The sequence below is a fragment of the Anabas testudineus genome, chromosome 5 (genome assembly GCF_900324465.2).
Source record: "Anabas testudineus chromosome 5, fAnaTes1.2, whole genome shotgun sequence".
Taxonomy (NCBI): Eukaryota; Metazoa; Chordata; class Actinopteri; order Anabantiformes; family Anabantidae; genus Anabas; species Anabas testudineus.
This window is the reverse complement of record NC_046614.1, coordinates 11,298,714-11,324,159: the sequence shown is the minus strand read 5'-3', so window position 1 is coordinate 11,324,159 and position 25,446 is coordinate 11,298,714. Positions and strand designations below refer to the sequence as shown.

The window sequence follows — 25,446 nt, the reverse complement described above, 5'->3', positions numbered from 1 at the left end:
GTGTTCCCTCAGACTCTACAGACAGGCCATTTTTCTAATTTGTATGCGTGTCTGTTTTTATGGATCCTCTGGTAGTTGGCAAAATGTTATAACTTATACTAATATATATATTTATATACACACACATAACATTTTCATAAAGGTAAACTTTAACACACACGCCCACACCCACAGTGCAGAGGCCTTCCCTCAGGCCTCATTATAAATATCTTAGGTTGCCAGCCGGTCCTCTGCGTTTCTCTGAAGCTGGGTGATATACGATTTCTAACTAAAGCAAACGAAATACAGGAGCAAACGTCAAAGCAGATTCTGAGTACGGGCTCAGGGTTGTTACTTCACAGTCTGTACACATGGTGCTTTGGACAACTTCCATTTCAAATGAAATCAGGTCAGGATTTTCTCTCTCACTAAGAAACCCACCCGGTCAGCAAAACGATGGTTTCGATCTGGGTAAACAAAGCACCACCAGGTCTTGACAAGGCTTTGCCTGACTTTTGTTCCACTTAAGCTTCCAGTGCATTTGCTGCTGTAGGTCCTCTATACCTGTACAGTGTGGATGCTGGTGGAGAAAACCAAAACCATAAGTTGTAATACTTATTGGGTCTCTGTTCCTGCTTGGTCTTGTTAGGGTGAAACTGACCTCCATGGTGTCCAGACCTCTTATCTCTGTCAAACACATCTGGTTTCCCCTTTTAGATAAATAGGATCTATCACAACATTGGCTTTGGGGTGTTAGATGTCTTCAAATCACACAAAGCGCAACTTCAACGAGTGCGTGATCATTTTAAATATGTCGGGGTGCTGGAGAACCACAGAGCCAAGTGCTTCACATGAGGTCTGAACAGAAACACACATCTTCACTGTTATTTTTCCAGGACCTCCACGTGTGCTGCTGCGGGATGGTCCGGGATCAGTCCCCTGCTTTGACACACCTTCATCGCAGCTCACGCCTTCGCAGTCTCATCCAGGGCGGAGCCTGCGCTGCATTTACACCCACGATTGGCCAAAAATAAGTAAATTTACAGCTTGATTCGTGCGGGTCCGAGGAGCAGGTTGCCTCTTATAAATACAGCCTCCTGCCGGGAGAATAAAATGAGCACAGACAGCCGACGGCCACCGCTCCATGATCTCATTGAGAAGGATGCTGCAACAAGCTCTTCGAGTATCCGGCCGGAGCGCCTTCCCCCTGGTCAAGTGGATGGAGAGGTGGGCCGAGGGTGCGGCTGTGGCTCCTGAGGGGACCAAGCAGCAGACAGTGAAGACTCTGGACGAAATGCCCGGACCATCGGTCGCCAGCTTCGTCTGGGACTTGTTCGCCAAACGAGGGCTCTCACGGCTGCACGAGTTACAGGTAGGATGGGGCTGAAGTTTACTTGAGCATTGTTACTATCTTTGTACTTTTTCACACCTGTTTTTCAATGCATGCATTTGAAAATAAAGTACAGGGTGCATCATAGTAGACTAGAGAACAAATACGGATGCACAGGGTGAATGCATTTTAGAAAATGGATTCATTGCTTATAGGTAGTGGAGGGAGAACAAGGTGATAAGATCTGCGAAGATTAAGTGGTAGAGAATGATCTCAAAGGCTGAAATTGCTTGTAGCTTTCCTCCAAACACTTAAAAATACTTGGATTGAATAATGATTTGTCTCTGACTTGGTTTTACTATTTGAAACGTTGCCTTTCTTTTCCATCTCCAGTCTAAGCTGTGAAAATGCAAAATATAGTCAATTTACTGGATACCAGGTTTCTCTGACCATGTTTGAAAATGTATTCTCAGTCTATGTGCACTGGAGATCTCCATCATATAAGTGCACTGTGACTGGTTTCCAAACTAGCTGTTACGTCACCAAAACCTCCAACTCAACTTTAAGATGTTCTCAGAGAAACCTCCTCGGCAGATGAAGGAGAAAACCCTGTAGTGTCGCATTCTGCACATTATTCTGCACAATGAAGATCACATTATTAAATGTGTTAGTTGAGCCGTCGTCTATCAGCCAGACAGTTTGGCTGATGTTATGTTCAAAAATGATCTCACCAGCAGTGTGTTGGAAAAGCCTGCAGGCTTCTCCATTTCTGCAGTGGGCTTCAAACTAGGAGTTCATCTAAACATGTCAGCTATCTTGCTGCCTGCAGAATGTTTACAAGGTCATACCTCTTTCTCATGTCCCAGCTGGAAGGTGTGCAGCGGTACGGCCCGATGTGGAAGGCGAGCTTCGGCCCCATCCTGACAGTTCATGTGGCTGATCCAGAGCTCATTCAGCAGGTACTGAGGCAGGAGGGCCAGCACCCCATGCGTTCTGATCTGTCCTCCTGGAAGGATTACAGGAAACTCAGAGGACATCACTGTGGACTTCTGACATCGTGAGTAATTTGGTTTATGGCAGCTTTTGCTTTTAGTTTTCCATATCTGTGTTCTCTCCGCTCTTAACTGGTAGAAGTCCTGAATCACAAGACAATTTTACATTGAATGTAATGTATGATATAAGACGTATGATGTAATGAAGTGACTGAAATGATAAAACAAAGACATAGCATCGAGAAATGACCATTCACACAATCGACCTTCCTCTTCTGTATTTAATTTATTAATTAGTATGAAACTATTTAACTCACATAAAAAACTGGACTATAAATAACTTTAGCTACAGTTTAAGATTCATAAAGTGTAATGAGGAGGAGGCCTACTGTACAACATGCATGGTTAAAGCACAGTGGATAAGCAACAGTTCACGACTATCTGTTGAAACCAGGGAATACTAGAATCAGCTATGTGCAGGTCATTATTAATTTTTACTCTGTGTGTGTGTTTGTAGTGAGGGGGAGGAGTGGCAGGCAGTGAGGAGTCTCCTGGGAAGGCACATGTTGCGGCCAAAGGCAGTGGAAGCCTATGATAAAACCCTGAACAGCGTGGTCAGTGACCTCATTGCCAAACTTCGCCACAGCAGTCGACCTCAAGGCCTTGTCACTGACGTCGCCAGCGAGTTCTACCGCTTCGGCCTCGAAGGTAACGTTTCATTCACTACTATGCATCGCTACAGGATGTAGCACATCGTGTAAACATTGACTCTAAGGGCCAGGCGTCTGCAGGATGCAGTATTGAAACAGTGTTTGGAATTAAATGTTGTGGCTGCAAACAGAAAGTTCTGCATGAATGTAACCAGATACAGAAGAAACATGGCTTCTACTTATGTATGATTATTGAATATAGCTCAACTCATGTTACAGATCGCCTTTCAAAAGAAAATGGAGCCTACTTGCCTCAAAGCTTGTGAAGAGTTATTCTTGATGTAAGAAAAAGCAACATTCATTTATTTTCCTCTCCCAAATTTTCTCAGACTAAACACTGTTAAATCTAGTGGGTCTGCGGTTGCACGGGTAGTTCCCAAACATTTACTCTACTGTCGTCTAAATGATAGTGTTGTTGAATGGAAACTGGGCCAAGAACTAGGCTGGATGATGGTACAACTCAACTAATAATGAAAAATTTCTAATTAGCTATTAAATAACAATAGATATCACAGCCATTCATTCCCTTTGTCATAGTCGTTTCTGCAAATCCCATGAACATGAATACTGAGCACTTTCTGTTTGTCAACCACATAGTTATTAATCAAACACTTTACTTCCTGCTATGAAATTCCAGTTGTCATCAAGTTACCGTGCTTGTTATTGCTTGTTTTACTCTATCATAACAAACTGTGTGTAACGTAGCTTTACCTTCTCATGTATCCAGAGCTTTCGGCACATTGTTCTCACTTTCTTATCTTCTTTCCATTTTTTTTTTTTACAGGCATTTCCTCGGTGTTGTTCGAATCTAGAATCGGTTGCCTGGATCCGGTTGTTCCTGAAGAGACAGAACGTTTCATCCAGTCCATAAACACCATGTTTGTGATGACGCTTCTTACAATGGCCATGCCAAGTTGGTTGCACCAGCTGGTCCCTAAACCCTGGAACATCTTCTGTCAGTGCTGGGACTACATGTTTGACTTTGGTAGGTTGTATGTCCTGAGCGTTTGGAGTCAGCATATGTGCAAACAGGCCTATCGGTAAATAGGAACTGTGATAGTGATACTGATAATGATAGTTGTATTGCATTTATAGCATCAAACTTAACAAAATGTTACAATGTGACACGTTCAATCAAAATATTTTAACATATTAAATATGTTATGAGAATTCATTAAATTCCTTTTATTCTCTATATTTTTCACTAGCTGCTGTTTTCCTAGTGCTTTCCAGCACTGGGTTGTTATTTGACTAACTCTGTACAGTATATTAAGACTTGATCTGACATGTTTAAAATAATCGCACTGGTCTAAACTGGATCAGGAAGCAGGAGATTAAAGTTCTTAAGCCTCACGCACTACTCACTAGATCATCCAAGCTGAAACTAACATAAAGTCAGATCTTGAACAGTCTTGATCAGGCATGATGATCAAGTTGAGAGCGTAATCAATGTCATAGTCTTGTGTTAAGTTCCCTAACTTTGTAAATCACATATTTCATGTTTTTGAGCAAACCTATGATATAATCAGCAGGAAATTCATGTGTGGCTTTAAATTCTCAGAAAAAAATTGTTTAAGAATAACTGGATCTCATGACTTGCTGTAATATCACTCTAATAACTGTCCATATTATCTGTGCCTGTAGCAAAAGGTCACATTGACCAGCGTATGAAGGCTGAAGCAGACAAGGTGGCCCGTGGAGAGAAGGTGGAGGGGCGTTACCTCACCTACTACCTGTCCCAAACAGGGTTGCCCATGAAGACCGTCTACAGCAATGTCACAGAACTTCTTCTTGCAGGCGTTGACACAGTAAGAACAAACCCTCTGTCCTCTTCGATAGCGGAGTCTGTTGTCAGTCTGCACGTTTTTAAACCCTTTTGTGGCCTGCGTGGTTCCAGATCTCCAGCACAATGTCCTGGTCCCTGTATGAGCTGTCCCGTCACCCTGGGGTGCAGGCCTCACTGCGGGACGAGGTGCTGAATGTCATGGAGGGCAGAAGGATACCAGAGGCAGCAGACGTGGCTCGCATGCCACTCCTAAAGGCCACAGTCAAAGAAGTGCTCAGGTATGATTTAAACGGTTAAACCTACCTTTAGATTTCTACCTGCAGGTTGAACTGTGCTTCAGTTGTTGAACTTTGGTTTTCCAGGTTGTACCCTGTTATCCCTGCTAATGCGAGGGTGATTCCTGAGAGAGACATCCAGGTTGGCGGCTACCTCATTCCTAAAAATGTGAGTGTTTTGTTATATCATATTTTGTTGTGGATATTTAGAGATTTAGGACTGGGCTAGATATGGGTGTTGTGTTTGCAGTGCAACACATATTTGACCATAAAATCTTTCCATCTAGACTCTGATTACCCTATGCCACTTTGCAACATCCCGGGATCCGGCAGTATTTTCAAATCCAGATGAATTTCAGCCTCAGCGATGGTTAAAGAAGGATCACACCCATCACCCGTATGCCTCTGTGCCCTTTGGGGTGGGAAAACGCAGCTGCATAGGTCGTCGCATCGCTGAGTTGGAGCTGTACCTTGCCCTTTCCAGGGTGAGTTAGCTGCACTTGATCTGATCTGATGTTTAGGACTTACATAGTTTGTAATATGACCTGGAAGATTCATTTTTGCTGTTTAGTCAGCAATAATACTTTCCTTAAAACAGATAGCACATGGTGCTGCATGTGCACAGATTAGAAACTGCAGTATTTCTGACAAATCCTCTTGCTGCACCTTTTCTTGGAACAATGTGGAAAAAAACTAAAGCTATTGTCCAAATCCAGCTCCTAATTAGCTAATTTGATTACTTAATCCAGGGATTTCAGTTAAGAGTCAGTACCCAACACTTACCACACAGTGAAAACTCGATTTGTTCATTTCATTCACACTGTAGTAAATCTGGTTTTCCCATTTCTGCTCTTATTATTAGATCCTTATAGAATTCGACATCAAACCCGACCCAGAAGGGGTTTCTGTGAAGCCTATGACACGGACGCTTCTGGTTCCTGAAAATACCATTAGCCTTCAGTTCAATGAACGATGACCTACTCTCCTGAGCTGATCAGTTACGTGGAGGTAAAAGTGAGTCTCTCAGCAGTGGGGGCACTGGCAGGTGGCGTTATCGCAAGAACCGTGACCCTGCCAGACACAGCAGATTGTATCAGAGCTGACCTTCAGCCTCTGACATGACAAAGACCAAAGCCCTTGGTACCTGTAACCTTGTTCCAAGAGGCCGACACGTGGAGAAGGTCATACAAACGAAGAACGAGGAATGATGGCTCATCTCACCTTGAAGCTTTGCACTGGGAGTGGTATAACTCCAAATTTAATACTGTGTCTCTAAAGAAAGTTAAATAAAGTCACCACTAAGCACTTATTTGCACAGAGGCCAAGAGCAGGGCAGATGTCTCCAATACATTTCAACAGCCTTTCATTTTTTCCTTTAAATAAAATCAGATCATGTTACATTTTCTGGAATTTGACACAATATGTCAGCCTTCAACTACTGTCCATACAGCAGTATCAGCAGTCTCCTCTGATTGTGAAAACAATTTTAGTACAGTGTTTCTGTACATATGTTATTCACATATACAGAGGCATATTACACATCCATGTCCATAATTTAAATACAGAGTGCATTGTTCATTTTCTTTTCAAGAATTTTGGCAGGGCCTCCGGCTAAAGCATGGAGACAATATTTCCAAAATGAAGATTGAGCTAGTGGTGCATATGGTGACAAACCTTTAGTGACTGGTTCATTCTTTTTTTAAATTGGCAGCTATTGAAATTATTCCTGTGTAGCAATTTATCATGCCACTGAAAGGCCCAAATAGGCTACGATGCGCTCAGGCTTTATAAGTCTGTCTGAGGCATCTATCTGTTTGATGTATGTTTGAGATGTATACGTTCATCTGTCTTTAATTTTGTAATGTCTACACCTACTACTATGTAATATGACGCCATTTGTAAACTGTATATTTCTGTACTCTGTATTTATTTTAATTTAACACATTTTGAAACTGTTATTGTAAATGAGAATAAAACCTGCCTATGTTTATTTTATTTGTGTTATTCAATAAGAATCCAGTTTACATCTATCACATCTTATTTTTTTGTGTTTCGCTTGTCTTATGAAAAATAATCTCTCTCGTGATCGAGCATTTAAATCTGCTTCAACCGTAACTCGATGTATTAGGCAACATAAACATATTAAACTGATTTCTAGTAGTTGACTTGATGCCAACGAACAACCGTTTGGCACGTAGGCAGCAACTTCCAAGAAACATAACACTAAGTATCAAAGTTCCTGTGGTGCAGCAGCAGTGAATCAATCATTTGGAACAAACCGCTCCACTGCTCATCACGTCTATCTGTCCTGAACAGTTTAGCCTCATTCTGAAAAGCCGCCTCAAAACAGAAGTCATGCTATTCAACATTAAAAGTTCTTTCCAGATGTAAAAACCCTGTTTGTCATTAGTAAAATAATATGAATGGAGGGACTGAAAGATCATCTAACAACTACATCTGACTCTGGAAAAATACTATTACTTAACTAAATTTGAAAAATACTATATATACCCCATACTGGGTAAACCTGCAAAGACATTGGAAATATACAGCTAAAGTGGAAAGTTTTAGATTCCTGCTGGGAAAAAGAGCTGCAATTGGTCTATTAGACTAATTCAGTAAAATTTTATTAAGGTTTGTAGTTGGACTCAAGAGATCCCCTGATTCCTGGCCACATGTCAAAGTACTCCCGGACAAGACACTGAACTGTTAGTTGAGCTTAACTGTGACATAATATTTTAGGTGAATAGTTTTTGCTGGGCCACAAGCACATTTTTTCACAAAACTTTATTTAGGCAAAATATATAATATGAGCGAGCAACATGTGAAAACAACATGAACAGAAAAAAACAATACTGCAAATAAATAAACTGTATATTTATGGATATCACATTTGGCAAAGTAAAGAAGAATATCTTTAAAAGAAAAGTAGAAATCAATTGATAGTTCATTTTGAATGAATACAAGAACATTCAAACTAGTTTGACATATGTACAGAATTAAAATAGTATTTAATATGTTTTCCAAAACACAGTTTAAAATGGACGTGTCTGGTAAACGATTTAACTCCAGTCCAGAAGGGGGCGGAAGTGGATCTTAGAGCCTCACTGAAACCTAACAGGAAGAAAACAGCCAGACTAGCAACTATGCTAATGCTAATAGGCATACGTCAAATTCATCTTGCCAGTTAGCCATGTAACTAGCAAACAAGATATTGATAAAGACATAGATACGTATTATACAGACACTGGTTAACGGATCAATTACGACAACGAAGCAAATAACAAAGAAAGGTGAGTCAGGAGGCTGGAAAGCTACTTGTATTAGCTCGCTAATAATCTGGTTAACGTACAGTAAGAACGTTGTATTAGCTAAGCTAATGCTAGCTAGCTAGCATGAACCACCTTTATTTGAATCGCATTACGTTAGCTAAACAAGCAGGCGGTAGTTTAATTTTAACTCGGCAAACTAGTTATAATTCCCATATTACGTTAAGGTCATATTAAGAACTGCGAATAGAAGCAAATGGAGAGGCCAAATAGCTAATGTTAGATGTAAACAAAAGGCGTCGTTGATCAGTCCCTCCCTTCCTGTGAGACTCACACTAAACAAACAGGATTTTACAAAAGCTGAAAATGGTTCTTGCTGAAATGTTGAGTAACTTTTTGAATAAAATACTCTGATGTTTAATCTACAAATATCACATTGTCATACAATATTGTTTAGACGTTTTACTTACCACAGAGTAATAAGATTAGTATTAACAACACAAATGGACGCAGTCCAGCAGACTAAGACTCGTTTATTTATTTGTTGCATGTCAAAGTGAGACAGTGCCAAAGTCCAGTGACTTCCTGTTCATCCCATAATTATTTAAACAAGTTATTATTATTGACGTTGCTCTTTATAGTTATGAATAGTAATAATAACTTAATAAGTGTGTGATTCTTAGACACAGCAGCTCTGTGAGGTGAAGTTAAACATTCATAGTGAGAGCCATTGGAAGGATGTTTAATCATATTTTGAGTCCTGCTACTCAGGGATGTCTGAATTATTTTTTAATGTTTCATCATGTTGTCATTGAAAAGATGCAAGCAGGTGACTCTGTGGTTGGTGCATCCATGGCGGTAGCTGGTGCTCAGAGTCGGTCAGAGGACGAAGAGTCTCTCGGTGTAAAAGACATGAAAAGGACAGCAACGCAGGCATTTGGAAGTGGTGTTCCCAAACGCAGAAGCTCCTCCAGGTTTGATATTTTTCCCTGTATACAGCACTGTCCATTTAACTGTACACTAGCATGTTTTTTGTTGAATTGATTTATATACAAAATAGGAAAACTGATAGAGCTGTGTAAGTGTATGTGCCAGTGTTTTAAGAAGTGCAGAGTTGCCATATAAATAGGAATGTCTTCATCAGATCAATAAAGAGGAAGAAGTTTGATGATGAGCTGGTAGAAAGCAGCCTTGTGAAGTCATCCAGTAGAGTTAAAGGCCCTCCTGTTATAGAGCCTGTCCGCTGTTCAGGAAGTGAACCTACATCTAGTGAGAAAAAGAAGGTGTGTATGACCGTAAAATCCATATATCCCTTAGGAAATCTGTGGATTCTTGAGATAGTGTAGATTTGATGGTTAGTTTTTGCAACTTCAATGCTGTTTTTTTTTTTTTTTTCAGGTAGCAAAGTCAGGAGCTGTTCTCACCCCACCTCTCACCATGGTGATAAATCCTGCGCCTATCACCAAAAGAGTGAAGAAAAGCAAGCAGCCTCTACATATAACTAAAGACCTGGGCCGATGGAAACCCACAGATGATCTTCTGCTTATAAATGCAGTTTTGCAGGTGAGTAATGCAAAAATTGGGATCATTTTCAAAATAGATGAATGCTGTTTTTGAATTAATGCAACTTCTTGGATGTATAAGAACCCTGCCAATCTTGTCTCTGTGTGTATGTGTCTCTAGACAACAGATTTAACATCTGTTCACCTGGGGGTCAAGTTCAGCTGTCGTTTCACTTTGCGGGAAATTAATGAGAGGTGGTACGCTCTGCTTTATGATCCAGTCATCTCAAAGTGAGCACAAGAGAACTTTACCTACCCCTCTAAGTTTCTGTATCTCACTTTTTCCGTAACTTTTAATATAATTTTTATTGACTTCCTCTCTGTCTGATAGGCTGGCATGGCAGGCCATGCGACAGCTTCACCCAGAAGCCATTGCAGCCATCCAAAGCAAAGCTCTCTTCAGTCAGAATGAGGAGGCACTGCTGGCCAAAATCAGTTCAGTAAGTGAAATAGATTGGTTTGGAATACCTGACCAGTGTATACTGAGATTAGTGTCTAACAGAGAGATTTTTTCTTTTTGATGAAAGAAATTAATATAAATCTCTCAGCGTATTTTACCTACTTTCTTTCTTTTATATTCAGTTTTTGGGAATTGATACATAAAATACATGTCAAGCTTTCTTACTTATCATCTAAATGTGATAACAAGTAGTTGTGTATATGTTCCTCACTAAACAGACCAGTCAGCCAAAACTGGATGTGTTCCAGGAGCTTCTGAGCAAACACCCTGGTGTCTTTCACCCATCTCGCACTCCTAAGAGTCTGCTGGTGCACTGGCAGCTGCTGAAACAGTACTACCTACTGGATGACCAGAGTGGTGAGTCAACTTGACTATATACGTTTGTATACTAAAGTTATCTGGAAAGTAGACAAACACAGTAGCATTTAATATTTACATTTGTCTGGACAAATTCAATTTGAATTGAATTGAATATAGTAACATTAAATGAGAAAAACTGCATTGTTTTTGTTATTTAAGCTAACTGTTGTGTTGGGATTTGAGGGCAGTAACAAGAATTTACAGTACACTAAACAGACAGCATGTAGTGTGTGTTGAAACCCCAGCATTACAAAATGAACTCAACTCAGACTCTTATACGTGTGACTTAGAATGAAACCTAGGGAGGGAGCATTATGACAACTAACACTCGTCCAAAACAGCTTAGTCAGACATTCAGGAAACAAAATTGCTTACGCAGATAATTACATTTCGACGGGTAGGATGATATAATTTTTCCAGCATCATTTTCATCTTAATCAGACTTACTGGTATAGTACTCAAAATACATTTTTATTTTTCATCTGATTAACTCATTGGTTTTATAGTTAACAGAATTAATTGTCTTGTTGGTTTTGGTTGTGTTTTGCAGTCCAGCCTCTCCCTAAAGGAGACCAGGTCCTCAACTTCTCTGATGCTGAGCAGATGGTTGATGACGTAAAGTTAAAGTAAGAATATTTACTATTGGTTAATTTTATTTTCACTATTTGATGTTTTTGCTGCTGAAAAGTGTCTTCTTTGTGTCTGTGTGTGTGCATGTAGTAAAGGATAATTTAAAAAAAAGATCCATCTTCTAGTGCACAAACATGACTTTTTATCGCTGATCAGTGTTTCGGTTTCTTTTCACACAGGGAGAGCAGAGATGAGGTTTTGGAGCATGGTAAGAAATTGTTATACATTAGGCAACATAACTGAGTGCATCCTTGAGCCTTTGTTGCTGTTGCTTTTAAGATATGGAGCTTTTTATTGTAGTAATCAAAAATGTATGTTTTTTTAAATTAATTTGTTTCAAATTAAATCTTAGACATTTAGCGATGTTGACCAGGGATGTTCTCAGGTATGGTTTTCACAGTGAAGGAACAAGTTGAATACAAATTGTTTCAAGTTACAATAAATGTGTAACTTGTGACTGGAGGAGCAAGCTCAGATAGTCAGATACTACAAAGCCGAAGTTATAGTTCAGTTACGGTTCACATTGTTACTGTTAAAGCAATGTCCTAATGGCTTTTATTGTCACTTTGTAAAATATATGCAAATTGTCCTCTTCCCTTGCAGAGCTGATGATTTCTGATCGCCACCAGAAAAAGGAGATCCGGCAGTTGGAGCAGGAGTTGCCTCGTTGGCAGGTCCTTGTGGATAGTATCACAGGTACTTTGTTTTACTTGTCACTCACAGGCAGACGCCTGCTACAAGTAGGTTTCTTTTGAGGAGTCCAGTTTAATGAACTTGTTTTTGTGACCAGGGATGAGCATGCCCGACTTTGACAACCAGACACTGGCAGCATTACGAGGACGAATGGTACGCTACCTCATGAGATCACGAGAGGTAAGTAATCTTTTAGAAACGTCTGTTACAGAGAATAAAATGGTGAGAAACTGTATTTGTGAGAAGCAAGTGGAAGGAAATGTCTTATCTGTGAAGGTGTATTTTCACTGTGCTAATAATTCTTTGTGTTCATGTTGACACAGATTACGTTGGGCAGGGCGACCAAGGACAAACAGATAGATGTAGATCTGTCGCTAGAGGGTCCTGCCTGGAAAATATCAAGAAAACAAGGTGATCATCAGGGTGTGACATGTCATGCAAAACAATGTTCTGAAATAATTTTCTTTTAGTACTGATGGAAGCTGAGAAAATGTAAACAGCAGAATAAAAACCAGTGAAAATTTCTCACAGTTTAGGTTTTTGGAGCAATTTCTGCTTAATTATTATATAACGTTTTATGATATTGAGATTATTTGTCTCAGCTTTATGATAACTGTTATATTTTAATGGTAAATTTGTATGCAACACTGTTTCTCCTCATTTGTATTGAGATGCGCATCAGATAATTATATCACACTGATGTAATTAAAATTACGTTTTGCTGTGTTTTGATGTTCACAGGAATTATTAAACTAAAAAATAATGGAGACTTCTTCATTGCCAACGAGGGAAGGCGACCCATCTACATAGATGGCCGACCAGTTCTGTCAGGCAACAAGTGGAAACTCAACAACAACTCAGTGGTGGAGGTGTGTGGAGAAACCCCGTCAGTTGTACCGTATATGTATACGTGAATGGACGCTGACTGCAATATGGCTCTAACATACTGTGTCTGTTTCTTCAGATTGCAGGTCTTCGCTTTGTGTTTCTCATTAACCTGGAACTCATCTCACTAATAAAAGCTGAAGCAGCCAAGATGACACAGCAGTGAACGTCAGCCATCCAGCGCAAGAGCTGACCTACAGGACATGTTGGCAGACAAATGGACCAGACTCATTACTGGATAGGTTAACGCTTCTTACAAAGTGCAGCAGTGTTACCAAGAACTGGGCTGACATTGACAATGTTAACCTGAAATGTGAATATATACAGGCTACAACTAAATCCTGGTGCAAAACCAGTAACTGGTTTTACTTTGTGTTTTGGACATTTTTCATGTTGTAATGTAGACACTCTGATGTTAGAGCCTTGTCTTTTCCGGTTGTTCAGAATATTGTATTTAAATTCTGTAGTAAAGATTTTTCTAATTATTAAACTTGTATACATGGCTTTATGAATTTCTATTTACAGCCTAAAATTAAGTTTCACGTGTTAACACAAAACCGGACTGTGAGAAACACAGTACCATCTGTCACTAAACAAGATCAGTATTTGCACACATAGGTAAGTGTACAGATATTAGGACATTTACAGCTTAGTACAGTAACAGATTGCACCCAGTTGTGCAAACTACACACAATAGATACACAATAGATACACCATTACTCCTAAAAGTAATATTTATTAAAGGTGTGTGTGAAGTTTGATTGTGGCCTGATATTTGCTTTTTTTTAAATGTGAAAATGTCTGACATATCTGTTCTTTCTGTCTGAGATTAAGGAGCGTTTTGTTTGTAAAACCTTTCAATGGGCAACAGTATGGTCTGGTTCATTCACAAAGTGTTTTTCACTAACCTGAACATGTCATAGGGTGTTAAGGACAGATGGATATTTATAAAGCCCACATTAACTGTATATATCATTACCCCAGGACAGAAAATAAAATTCCGACTCGCAAAATTTTGTAAAAATATAGAACGTGGGTTGAAAGTATTATCATCAAAACACAGTTTTTGCAAGCCAGTGAATGTTGTTGCCATAGCAACTCAGCCCTAACTTGGTGCTACAGGTTATGTTTTCACTGGATTTCCAAACATGGCGTACAACATATTTTAACAAAGCTCAAACAAGGCACAGATGAATAACCCTGAGCCACATGTTACACAGCAGTGGTTTAAATCCAGACACACACCTTCAGCAGTGAGAGAAGAAGCGGAAATTAAGTGCAATGGATGCTGTGGGTCCAGTATGAGAACTGGGAGATCTGTGTTCATTTTGTAGTAGTAGATTTTCACTGGAACTGCAGCTGTTGACTTTAGGTAAAGCTGCAGTGTGCAAGAGCTACAGCAGCTTCCTGCTGAGAGAGCATCCCTCAGCAGTGTAAAGAGCATGCTCTTCAATACCTCACTCCCCAATCAACCATAAGCAGTTCATCAACCGTATTGTGGAACAGGTTTTATACAGACAAAAGAATGTTGCCTTGTCAGTTGACATTATAATGTCTCATTCAAACCTTTAGTGCACGTTTCCACTGAGTACTGAAAGTAAAAGTGACAATCAAGTGTGCTCAGTGTTTGTCTAGAGATGTTGTATTGACAGAAACAGAAATCTAATGCTGTGGTAGCAAAGCAGCTGGGAATATCCATAATACATATTTTTTATTATTTAATTATCATTTTAATAATACAGCTTGATTTATTTTTTTATATTTTACTTTTGTTGCCAGATATTCGGCAGCCCCTTTCCCTGGAGGTCAATGACCCCATGGTGCAGTAGTATGTGTTCATTCAAGTGAATTCATTCTTATTCATAAACACTGAAGCAAAACCCACAGAAAATGTTGTTATTAAAGTGTTAAAGTGTTAAAGTGTGTTAATTACACTGGGTGCGTGATACTTGTCGGGCTCGTTCATCAGACAGGTTTAGGGTGGGCACACGTCGTTCACAGATAAGTAACTTCACTTTACCAGTTGCCTTGAACGCCCCTCGGTCTGTGTTTGTGCGACGTTTAAACGCTGAGCAACGTTGTTGTTGTTTCGCGTCGTGCAGCATCTACAGCAGCTACAAGCAGAGGGGGTCGACACTGCAGCCGTGAGTACTTTAGTTTGGTCTAGATGAAGAAACCGGGATCAGCTTTAACCATCCAGTATGATTATGAACACATGGGCATGAATGGTTGAAGTCGGACACGCTGGCTGTCAGCCGGGAGCCTGCTAACCGGGGTGTTAGCTAGGTTGACTCTAGCTGTGAGGATGGGGATGAGTTTACGCTGCTTTTATTTGCTCGTCTAAGGTCAAATTAAAGCCTACACTTTTGTTTTTTTAAGTCTGGATGGATTGGGCGACATGTGTTTACACTGTTCCTGCCTACATGACTAGTTTAATAGACTTTATCTTCGTGTTTTTTTAATAAACACAGGTCTCACCGTGAGACACTTTGCTAGCTCCCTTTTAGCACTTTTATCATATTTCCACATTGTTCGTGTCATTGTGCTTTATTGAGTGTAGATTGATGGGCAAAAAAAGTTGTTGGCAGATGTTTTGGATTGTGTATTTATATTAATTTCATATCTAAAAGACTGAAATCAACTCCATAGAACCGTATTCTAATTATTAAGGTAATAAAATTGGTCACTAAAAAACAAAGCAAAGACCATTTTGCCCTTAAACTCGTGAAATATAAATAACATTGCTGCCATTTAATGGCTTGCTACTGTGAAACATGTTTGGTGATAAGTAGTAATCTTAATAGTCCTGGTGATAAGACGGGTGTAATTGATTGATAAGGATTGTTCAGCCACATGTTATATGTATTTTTTTTAATGATTAACATACAATTCAAAGATGTTAAAGATATGTGGCCTGTTACTTGGTCTAAGTCATTAGTTTTCTTATAGTTAAAATATCAGGACAGCTTTAGCAGGTGATCAAATCCTGCTTAATGTCCCATCAGGTTTCAATACATTTGAGTTAGTTTACTTCATTTGGAGCGGTGCAGACTGTGTTTACTGGTAAGGAGGAACATTTACAGTGACCTAAAGCGGAGCCCTCCTCCTCTTTGCTCTTCACTTCCCCTCGGCTGGTTTGCTCCTGAAGTAGCTGCTGGTTGGTCAGCTCAATAGAAAACAGTGGGTTTAAAGGTTTAGTTGCTTGTCTTAAAAAACATGCATGTTGCATGTTTGTAAAGCTGGAGCACGCTTGGTTGATTTGTGCTGCAAAGAAAAAGAAAAACAGCGTAATAGACTGTAAATGGACTTTGGTGCAATGCTGTGTTACTTTCTATTCATACTATTTAACATTTCTTTAACGGTTTTGTTTGCAGAAACTGGGTGTGAAAATACACATTAGCCAGCAGATAAATGCTAGTCAATGTTTTATCTGAAGACTGGGTTTGAGGGTTGAGACCCTGTAAAAGGGTCAAAGGTGAATTTAGTGGACACAGGATAATTAACTAGATTTAAAAAACATGAATGAACTATGACTCTTTTTAAGAACACTGTCATAATTTGTAATTTCATGTAATATACTGTTAGTTATGAATAGAAATGACTTGAATGAAGCAAACTGAGATGCTAAAAAACAGCTCAGATATGGAGAACATGTGTTCAACTTTATATGTTGAAAGAGGTCACAGGTACATGATTTAATTTTAAGGGGCCATAAGACAAATATTGCGGACGCTGCTGTGCATAAACAGGACATTTTTGAATTCTTAAATTCAGGCAGTGACATCCTTCTTCTGTCAGCCAGTCTTACCTGTGTGTGTGTGTGTGATCATGTTCATCTCCTGTTGAAGCCATAGGTTGGGTTTCAGGAAACAGAGGTGTATAAACATCTGTATAGCAGCCATACTTAAAGCGCGAGTGTGCAACATTTTTTAATGTTTTCAGTAGAAATATGCTCCAAAGCTTATCTGATTGTGTTTGAGTTTCTGTCAACACCTCTCCTGAAGTCAGACCCACAGAGCAGCCTGTAGGCAGATCAGAGATAGTAGTTTATGAAAGTTTTTGAGCAACAAAGTAGGGCAGCCTTTATAAAACCTGTGAATCAAAAACTTGGACAGATAGTCCGCAATGCCCTCACTCCACCAAACATTGGCACATTTCTTAATGTAAATCAGTTTTATTGTCATCTGGACTATGGAGTTCAAGGTCCGGAGACACTCCAGTGAGGGAATTCAATAAAAGCAACAGAGGAGGATTTAGAGAGGTGACGAATGTCACTTCCATCCCCAGTGAAAATGAAACCCTTGCATGTGTGTAACATACAGCACAAACTGACCATGTAGCAGGACACACACGTGTCAGAGAGATAGCAATAGTAGTCACGGCACAGTAGTTGACAGTTGCTAGTCTGTGGACTGTGTGAAATAAAATGTCTGCTCAGTAGGTGGCAATTGACTGTGGCCTTTGTCACATCTCAAAATAAGAGCAGTAACGTGTTCATATGAATCTATTTTCTTTCAGTGTTGTATCATTATGAAATTACTCATTTTCCCCAAACTCACTCCCTCTCTAGATCATCAGTGCAATGCTGCTTCTCAGATGCGTCCACAGCCTGAGTCGAATCAGCCCTCGGAGCGTTCAGAGGTACTGTGCAGTAATAAAATGACCATTTGTCTGAGGTATTACACCTGGTGGTTTAAGTAGAGTTAAGTTTTGTCTGCTCTGAGCTCCACCCAGTCAAAGGTCTTAGTTTAATGAAGAATACCAGAACAGACAACATAACCTGACTAACGGTGTTATATCACTTGTAAATACACCAGAACTGTATAATTAAACTTACACATACAGCTGCACTGAACATTTAGTTATTTTGATATAAGTAAAAATTACATTCCCTTTTTTCCCCCTTGTTTGTTTGTTTGTTTGTTTGTTTGTTGTTGTTTTTATCATGTCATAGGTATCAGGTGGCACCTGCTCTGGCAACATGTGGCCTTCATCGATGCAGCGGCGACCAGAGATCATACCAGCGTGCCCAGAGTCCCAGCTGGACGTATGCCCTGACCGGACTGCTGGCTGGGACAGGGGCTGTGCTGGCTTATGGCCTCCAACACCACAAGGTTGGGAGGAGATAAGATCTATAAAGAGAGTCAATGTTTGATTTGCTTGTGATGTGCCAATGCTACATTATGTCAGTTAAACATGTTTTAACTGTTAATTTGACTGTAATAACTTATATTTATTTATATGGACAAAAATACTCCTGTGGCAAAGAAGCTGAAGTTTTTGTTATAATTTGTTATGTGACATATATTATGAACAGTGTGTTGATGTTAAACTTGTAACATTGTTACTGAGTACAATACAACAATTTCCCCATTGCAAGTCAATGTGCACATGAATCCTGAAGATACATAAATAAGAAAGGTCACTGGAAGTTTACATAAAAACACAGATGATGACTACAGATGCAGAAATGTTCTTGCATCATCCTAAATAGGTCTTCATGTAGTTTCCCATTTCTGTCATGCATTGTGTATTTCATATACCAGGGTGTAATTGTGGACACTGTTGAACTTCATTATTAAGGCAAATGTGATTTTTATCTACTCATTTACAGCATTGTAAATTGTGCTAAATGATCCATCTAGCTCTCACATGCACGGTGAGAAAACAGGCCCAAGTGTAGCTGTTCTCCACTGTATGAATGTGTGAATAATTAACACAGTGAAGCTACAGATTGTTGGTCTCAAGACTTTGTGTAGTACTACTGGCATAAATTGTATATTTGCTTCAGAAGCTTTCACAATCTGTTCAACTATTTAGTATATTAATGAGTAATTTGTATTTTTTTCAGTTATTAAAAAGATCAGGAACATGCTGTTGCTGTCTTCTCTCCTGTGCAGGGTCAGCAAGCAAAGACCAGTGAAGTGCAGACCACAGAGAAGATCTCTGCTTTCCCCATCTTTAGCCAGGAGGAAGTCACAAAGCACCGCTCTCTGGAAGACGGCATGTGGGTCACTTACAGAGGCAGTGTCTATGACATCACCGAGTTTGTGGCCATGCACCCCGGTGGGGATAAAATCTTGCTGGCAGCAGGAGGGGCTCTTGAACCTTTTTGGGCATTGTATGCTGTACACAACCAGGAACATGTGCTGGAAATCCTCTCAACATACAAGGTGGGCACACTGTTGGTTTCTGTATATAGAAAAGTTTACCTTAACATCAGGTTGAAAAGTTGTGTTTAAATCAAACTGCAGAAAAGGAACACACAGTTATCCCCAAAACATGAGTCAAAACAAATAATACAGAGTCTAGTGAGTACAAGCACATACATTTATTTAATAACAGAAACTTAGTATTTACTATAAAACCTTTCAACTGTAGATAAAATGTTGAACTCTGAGAACATTTTCAGCAGATGTTAACCAGTCTTGTGGTTCCATCAAACAGGGTGTAGCACAAAGCTGAGATTTCATTCATCTAGAATCACAGAATAAAGTGAAAGCTTGTGTGTAGATCGTTTAAACACTCTTCAGGACTTCCAGTCAAACACACTTTTATTTGAAATTCAAAAGCGACATGCAGCTGTTAACCAGGGGATGTGAGTTTAAATTTTCCTAAATAAACTTTTAATTTATTTTTTCTGTCTTGTGTTTGATCACTGAGGAGGCCGAGGTTGGAGCTGCCAAGAGGTCTAGAGGAAGCCCAAAGAGGAGATTTATGGATGTAGTGAGGGGACATGTTAGTTAGGTATTAGAGAAGAGGATACAGAGGATAGGATTAAATAGAGGCAGATGATTAGCTGTTGCGACCCCTGATAGGGAACAGCCGAATGGAAAAGAAGTAGGATTTGATCACTGAAGACACATGAAAAGGTCGACTGCGTACTGTATAGTAAGGGAAGAATGCTAAATCCTGGCACTCCCCCAAGTGGCCAGTAAAGAAAATGCTTGAATTTTTTTCTTCCTCTTTTCCTGTCGATCTGTATTTAGGTCATCTTTAGATTAAATTAAAAGTTTAGTTAAAATATATGATGATTTGTGAGTTAGTCCCATGTGGTCTAATACTGCTTTTATGTCTCTGTTTATTACAAGATTGGTGAGCTGAGCGCAGAAGACGTGAAGAAGCAGCAGACTGTGAAATCATCTGACCCCTACTCTTCTGACCCTGAGCGTCATCCTGTCCTGCATGTTAACAGCCTCAAGCCATTCAATGCAGAGCCGCCTCCCGAGATCCTCTCTGACAGCTACATCACCCCGTCTGCTTTCTTCTTCAAAAGAAACCACTTCCCAGTTCCTCAGGTGGACCCAGCATCTTATCGGCTCCATGTGGAGGGACTACCTGGAGGAACGCTGACGCTGTCTTTAGAAGAGTTGAAGACTCGATTCCCCAAACACACCGTCACTGCCACACTGCAGTGCGCTGGTAACCGACGGTCTGAGATGAATGAAGTCAAGCAGGTGAAAGGGCTGAATTGGGGTATAGCTGCAATCAGTAACGCCACATGGGGCGGTGTGAAACTCAGGGATGTGCTGCTAGCAGCTGGCTACAGGCCAGATGTAGCTCAGTGGGCTCTCCATGTTCAGTTTGAAGGACTGGACAAAGATATGACAGGGACTAACTACGGTGCTTCCATTCCTCTAAACAAGGCAGTTAGTGAGGAAGGTGATGTGCTGCTGGCTTATGAAATGAATGGTGAGGATCTTCCTGCCGACCACGGCTTCCCTGTTCGTGTTGTGGTGCCAGGCGTAGTAGGTGCACGTAATGTAAAGTGGCTGGGGAAGATCATAGTGAGTGCAGAGGAGAGCAGCAGCCACTGGCAGCAGAACGACTACAAAGGCTTTTCTCCTGGAACAGACTGGGACACGGTGGACTTCAAGTCTGCTCCCGCCATCCAAGAGCTGCCCATCCAGTCTGCGATCACCACACCGGAAGATGGCACTGTGATTGATCGCGACAGAGAAGAAATAACGGTGAAGGGCTATGCCTGGAGTGGTGGAGGCCGAGAGGTGATACGAGTAGACGTTTCTCTGGATGGGGGGAAGACATGGCATGTGGCCCAACTGAGGAGCAGTGACGAGGGAAAAGCTCCTGATCCCTCACCTCCATTAGGAAAAGCTTGGGCCTGGAAGCTGTGGGAGATAACAGCTCCTCTTCCTGCTGAGATTAAGGAGCTGGAGATAGTTTGCAAGGCAGTTGACAACAGTTACAACATGCAGCCGGACACAGTTCCTCCCATCTGGAACCTGAGGGGAGTCCTGAGTAACGCCTGGCACAGAGTGAAGGTGAAGATCAGAGAGGATCTCAGTGGGGAATAGACTCGCTGATCTGTGCCTGATCCAGAGTTATGAGAGAGTGGACATCTACATGGGAGTTAGAGTTGCTGAAGCCAAATGATGTCCAGTTTTATTCAATGATTCACTTGCACTTTGGTCTGACGTGAACATGAGATTCAGTTCACTCTGAAAGTTTGTGATTTATAAAAGACAAAAAACATTTATTTTTGTAATCGCTTGCAGCATTCTTAATGAATTAGTACGATTAATAAGTCAGCCTTTAATTGATAGAGTGAGATTTAATAGAAACATAGCCTGGTACTGTGTTTATTATATAGTTGTTACTTTAAATGAAGCGTACTGGAGTTGAATGACATTCACTTTATTTAAAAGCGAACAACTGGAGTTTTTTTTTTTTTTCCAGCTGCTGATGAATGACGTCTGCAGCTGAGAGCATCATTTAATATCTTTCCCTGGGAGAACTTTTACCAGCTTAAAGAAGATTTACCAGAGGTTACTGTCAATGTTTAAGATGATCACTGTTTGCTTTTAAACAGCAAATGAGAGGTATTAACCCCCCCTTTAACATTTTTATGAAGCACTTTTACATACAAATTTTCAAACTACAGCATGTTTCAGATTGACCACATGTTTGACCTGTTGTGGGTCACGCAGGCCTCTGTGCTCTATATGTGAGCAAAGAGTTTTCTGAGACAACCAAAAGCAATAATTTAGAGAAGGAAGGCAGTAATTGATGGTGACTCTCCACGAAGAGAGAGAGAGGAGTAGTAAATAATGTGTAAAGCAAGGTACGCCGCAGACTTAGCGTTAAGCTAAATATCTGCCTGTGTTTAGAGCAAGATTGAACTGGAATAACTGCACAGCTTTTCTTTTGGGAGTCAGGGAGATTTCTTAGTCTTATTCATGTTAATTTATTCATATTGACAGGTGATTCTGTTAAAGCTACTGACTTCCTGCCATGGCAGGCAGGCTAGTGATTAGTACTGTACACTGCATTGTGTAGAATGTATCTATGTATCTGCCAATGAAGGTGATGAATGAAGAGCTCTAATTTACACACGGACATACTGAACTCCTATTGACTTCATTAACTGATTTGTTAAAACTGGCTACCTCTTGTTTTGTGTATGAAAATGAAAAGTAGTCATTTTTAATTCTTAAAATAAATGTGTTAAAGAAAACCATCACAGTGCATCAGTGTATGTAACTCAGCTTTTTAGCGCTCACATTTGCCCACTCTGTAATTACTGTAAATCTGAAGATCAGGTAAACTGAAAATTGTGGACTGACATTCAAACTCGAGGTGATAATGGTTTTAAAATATGGTTAATTGAATGTTAAACCTGTATGTTAAACATTAGCAACAAAGACAATGACACAGAACGGAAGAAATGTTTACATAGCAGGCGCCTTGTTTGTCATTTTGTGTGGTTATTTTGTGTCAGTTGTTGAGTATAGGCCACTGAATGCATTTTCTCATAATCCCTCCATGGTTGATGACCGCTTTCAATTTTATTTGTGTGGTGCCAAATCACAACAAAAGTCATCTCAAGGCATTTTATAGTATAAGGTTTAGGACCTTACAAAGTATAGATAATCCCATATGAGCAAGTGTTAGGCAACAGTAAGTACCAGGCTCAGGGTGGGCGGCCATCTGCCTCGACCTTTTGGGGTGAGTGGAAAGAGGAGAGAGGTTCTCTTCTCTCTGGAGCAACAAAAGCAGGAACAACAACAAGCAGGAAAAACACTGGGCAGGTCAACTGGACTCTGAGGGTAATCTATAACAATACGAGATCAGAAAAGCAACCGGAGAGAACAGTAAGTGACCATTAGAAATAAGAGAGGAGAGAGGTCCACCAGCAACATCTATAGCAGCATATAGGTTCAAGTCACTATCATCTGTAACTGTAAGTTTTATTAATAAGAAAAGTTTTAAGTCTAGTCTTAAATCTATCGAGAGTATCTGCGTCTAACCGTAATGGGAACGGTTCCACAGGAGAGGGCTGATGGCTGAAGGCTCTGCCTCCTATTCTATATCTGGAAACTTTAGGAGCCACGAGTAGACCTGCAGTCTGAAAACAGAGAAAATATGAAACTATGAGGTCTTTAAGATAAGATGGAGCTTGAATATTAGGTGCTTTATAAGTGAGGAGAAGAATTTTAAACTCTATTCTATTCTTCAAAATCTCAAATAATGTAAGACTAAATAACCTCTCACCACCTTATTAATTATGCAGAAATAAAGTTTCAAATGCAAATATGAATTATGTTCAGGATATAAGTGTTGGCACTAAAACGTGTTATCCTGGATTTTGGATTTCGATCTCCTTCTGACGCTTATACTACGTGATTCCTGAGTGTTGTGGTTGAGGAAACAGGATATGAACTGACTCAGACAGTTTCCTGAACGAAGATGGAGCAGCTGGCAGGAAGAGTACAAGAGCAAAGATAGAGGAGGAACGTATGACAAAATATGAAATCGAAAAAAAAAAAAGAACTAATTCAACATGTAAACTACATTTAACTTGCACTCATCATTTGTGACTTCTGAATGAACTGGGAGTTAGGGTGTTGTCATGATGGTGACTAGTCTGCCCTATTGCCCCAGTGGGATGTTGATGTTCTGCGTGTTGTTTTCTCTGACTGAGTTCGTAAATGATAAAACAACACATATTCCAGCATTTCCTTTGCATGATAAACGCCACGTTCTGACCAGTTCACTAATAACCGGAGGGGATTTACCAAGTGGGAAGATGTTTGCCAGTCAAGTTTGTTATAAAATTTTTTCCTTCTTTCTGATCAGCGTCTGACTCAGAAATGACTAAAACTATCGTAAGCAGAGTTGCGTTGGATACATTTATAAGGTTTTGCAGCTAACCCAGGCTGTAAGAATCAAAGAATGAGTTTGATCTGTTGTCTCAAATTAGCTTTATTAATCCATGGTTAGATCAATAGTTGAATTTAGTTCAATTTAGTGCAGTCTATTTGAATAGTACCAAATCCCAACAAATAGATTTCATGGCACTATATTATATTTACAGTCCTGTGATGTTTTTCTCATCTCAGTTCCTGCTTTTTGTTTCTTCCTTCCCAGTTTCAGAAAGTGTCATAACTCATTCTCACAGCTATGACAAATCATAAAGCTGACTCTGGGCTTCTCTGCGTCAGTAAATGCAAAAAATCGTATCACGTTTGTGGCAAATGCAAACTGGTGCAAGAACAGATTTCCTTTAATTTCTCTGTGTGGTAAGTTGTGATAGAGTGAGGAATCTGCCACATGTGGACGGAGCCCGTACTGGGCTGTTTGAGGGTTTTACAGAAACCATTCAAAAAGAAAAAAAAGACTGTAAAAATCATTAACCTTGCCTAATATTGTTTGTATACATCATTAGCGCTCGATAACATCTACTGTAATTAGGAATTTATCTGTGGTTACTGGGATGTGTCACATCACATCAAGAATAAAGCTTGTATGAAAAAGGTTTCTTCCCCTCTCGCCTTGAAAATTTGGATTGAAGTTCTGCAGTTGGCGCACAAAGATAAACATTTGGTGTTAGTGTAATGTGTCGCGTTTTAGTCTGCGCGGTTTCTCTGACGCCATGTTATTCCAACTATGTCCTTCTTGACATCTTGACTCCAGCTGTTTGGTCAGTGAGTGCTACTGTAACATTTATGTCACTTCCATAGAGACTGGTAAGAAATTCTTCAAGCAGGTACAATGTAAGAGACCCTCCTGTCGGTCATAAATAAATAGTGTAACCATATATTATTGATGTAGACTTTACATATTTTGAGGGTTTGGATAAAATCTACTCAGTTGCAAGCACAGTATCTACATGGATCAAAAATCTAACCTTGTCGCTTCACTAACATTTGGCTGACAAAGCCAAAACTGAAATAGTAGCAGAAGTTGGTGAGACATAAATCAACACCCACACTTCTGGTTCATGTCAGGTGCTCTGTGATACAATGCAACATCAGCATGATCTCTTTCCTTACAGCTATTTAAAAAGTAACTGTGAGTAATTCAGAAAAATCACAAATAAAAAAAATGGACTCACTGATGATAACTAGGTCATCCTTGTTTGTGTTTGGTTGGAACAGGTAGAAAGAGGGGAAATGCAGAAACGTAACATTTTATTATTAACAAAATAAATGAATGAAATAAAAAAAGAAAGCGTCAACTGCTTTCTGTGTTTTTTTTTCATCTCTCAATATTCA

General features: G+C 39.9%; 3 protein-coding genes across 3 annotated transcripts; all 3 read left to right on the top strand.

The window, feature by feature from the left end:
• Positions 1-1,065: 1,065 nt before the first annotated feature.
• On the top strand, positions 1,066-7,067 carry LOC113153367 (25-hydroxyvitamin D-1 alpha hydroxylase, mitochondrial). Its single transcript, XM_026346960.1, has 9 exons — positions 1,066-1,351; positions 2,176-2,366; positions 2,819-3,009; positions 3,796-3,996; positions 4,656-4,819; positions 4,909-5,075; positions 5,160-5,241; positions 5,360-5,557; positions 5,935-7,067. Exons 1-9 carry the CDS (start codon positions 1,124-1,126, stop codon positions 6,046-6,048), a joined length of 1,536 nt encoding a protein of 511 aa, XP_026202745.1. The 5' UTR covers positions 1,066-1,123; the 3' UTR covers positions 6,049-7,067.
• A 1,112-nt stretch (positions 7,068-8,179) lies between these two features.
• Positions 8,180-13,692, top strand: mcrs1 (microspherule protein 1). The gene is made up of 14 exons (XM_026350302.1): positions 8,180-8,365; positions 9,161-9,315; positions 9,486-9,624; positions 9,740-9,904; positions 10,025-10,134; positions 10,235-10,343; positions 10,582-10,720; positions 11,274-11,349; positions 11,533-11,561; positions 11,957-12,049; positions 12,144-12,226; positions 12,370-12,457; positions 12,788-12,915; positions 13,011-13,692. Exons 2-14 carry the CDS (start codon positions 9,161-9,163, stop codon positions 13,095-13,097), a joined length of 1,401 nt encoding a protein of 466 aa, XP_026206087.1. The 5' UTR covers positions 8,180-8,365; the 3' UTR covers positions 13,098-13,692.
• Positions 13,693-14,964: 1,272 nt separating this feature from the next.
• suox (sulfite oxidase) lies at positions 14,965-22,381 on the top strand. Its single transcript, XM_026349669.1, has 5 exons — positions 14,965-15,075; positions 17,502-17,572; positions 17,886-18,045; positions 18,832-19,104; positions 20,023-22,381. The coding sequence occupies exons 2-5, from the start codon at positions 17,514-17,516 to the stop codon at positions 21,244-21,246; spliced, it is 1,716 nt and encodes a 571-aa protein (XP_026205454.1). The 5' UTR covers positions 14,965-15,075; positions 17,502-17,513; the 3' UTR covers positions 21,247-22,381.
• Positions 22,382-25,446: the final 3,065 nt, after the last annotated feature.

What these genes read in the sequence shown, in the direction of transcription:
- LOC113153367 (XM_026346960.1), top strand. Translation starts at nt 1,124, where the DNA reads ATGATCTCATTGAGAAGGATGCTGCAACAAGCTCTTCGAGTATCCGGC. An exon ending in CACTGTGGACTTCTGACATC is followed by an intron (nt 2,367 to 2,818) that starts GTGAGTAATTTG and finishes GTGTGTTTGTAG; the next exon opens with TGAGGGGGAGGAGTGGCAGG. An exon ending in ACAGTCAAAGAAGTGCTCAG is followed by an intron (nt 5,076 to 5,159) that starts GTATGATTTAAA and finishes TTGGTTTTCCAG; the next exon opens with GTTGTACCCTGTTATCCCTG.
- mcrs1 (XM_026350302.1), top strand. Translation starts at nt 9,161, where the DNA reads ATGCAAGCAGGTGACTCTGTGGTTGGTGCATCCATGGCGGTAGCTGGT. An exon ending in CATCTAGTGAGAAAAAGAAG is followed by an intron (nt 9,625 to 9,739) that starts GTGTGTATGACC and finishes TTTTTTTTTCAG; the next exon opens with GTAGCAAAGTCAGGAGCTGT. An exon ending in AGATGAGGTTTTGGAGCATG is followed by an intron (nt 11,562 to 11,956) that starts GTAAGAAATTGT and finishes CTTCCCTTGCAG; the next exon opens with AGCTGATGATTTCTGATCGC.
- suox (XM_026349669.1), top strand. Translation starts at nt 17,514, where the DNA reads ATGCTGCTTCTCAGATGCGTCCACAGCCTGAGTCGAATCAGCCCTCGG. An exon ending in ATGGCCTCCAACACCACAAG is followed by an intron (nt 18,046 to 18,831) that starts GTTGGGAGGAGA and finishes TCTCCTGTGCAG; the next exon opens with GGTCAGCAAGCAAAGACCAG. An exon ending in AAATCCTCTCAACATACAAG is followed by an intron (nt 19,105 to 20,022) that starts GTGGGCACACTG and finishes GTTTATTACAAG; the next exon opens with ATTGGTGAGCTGAGCGCAGA.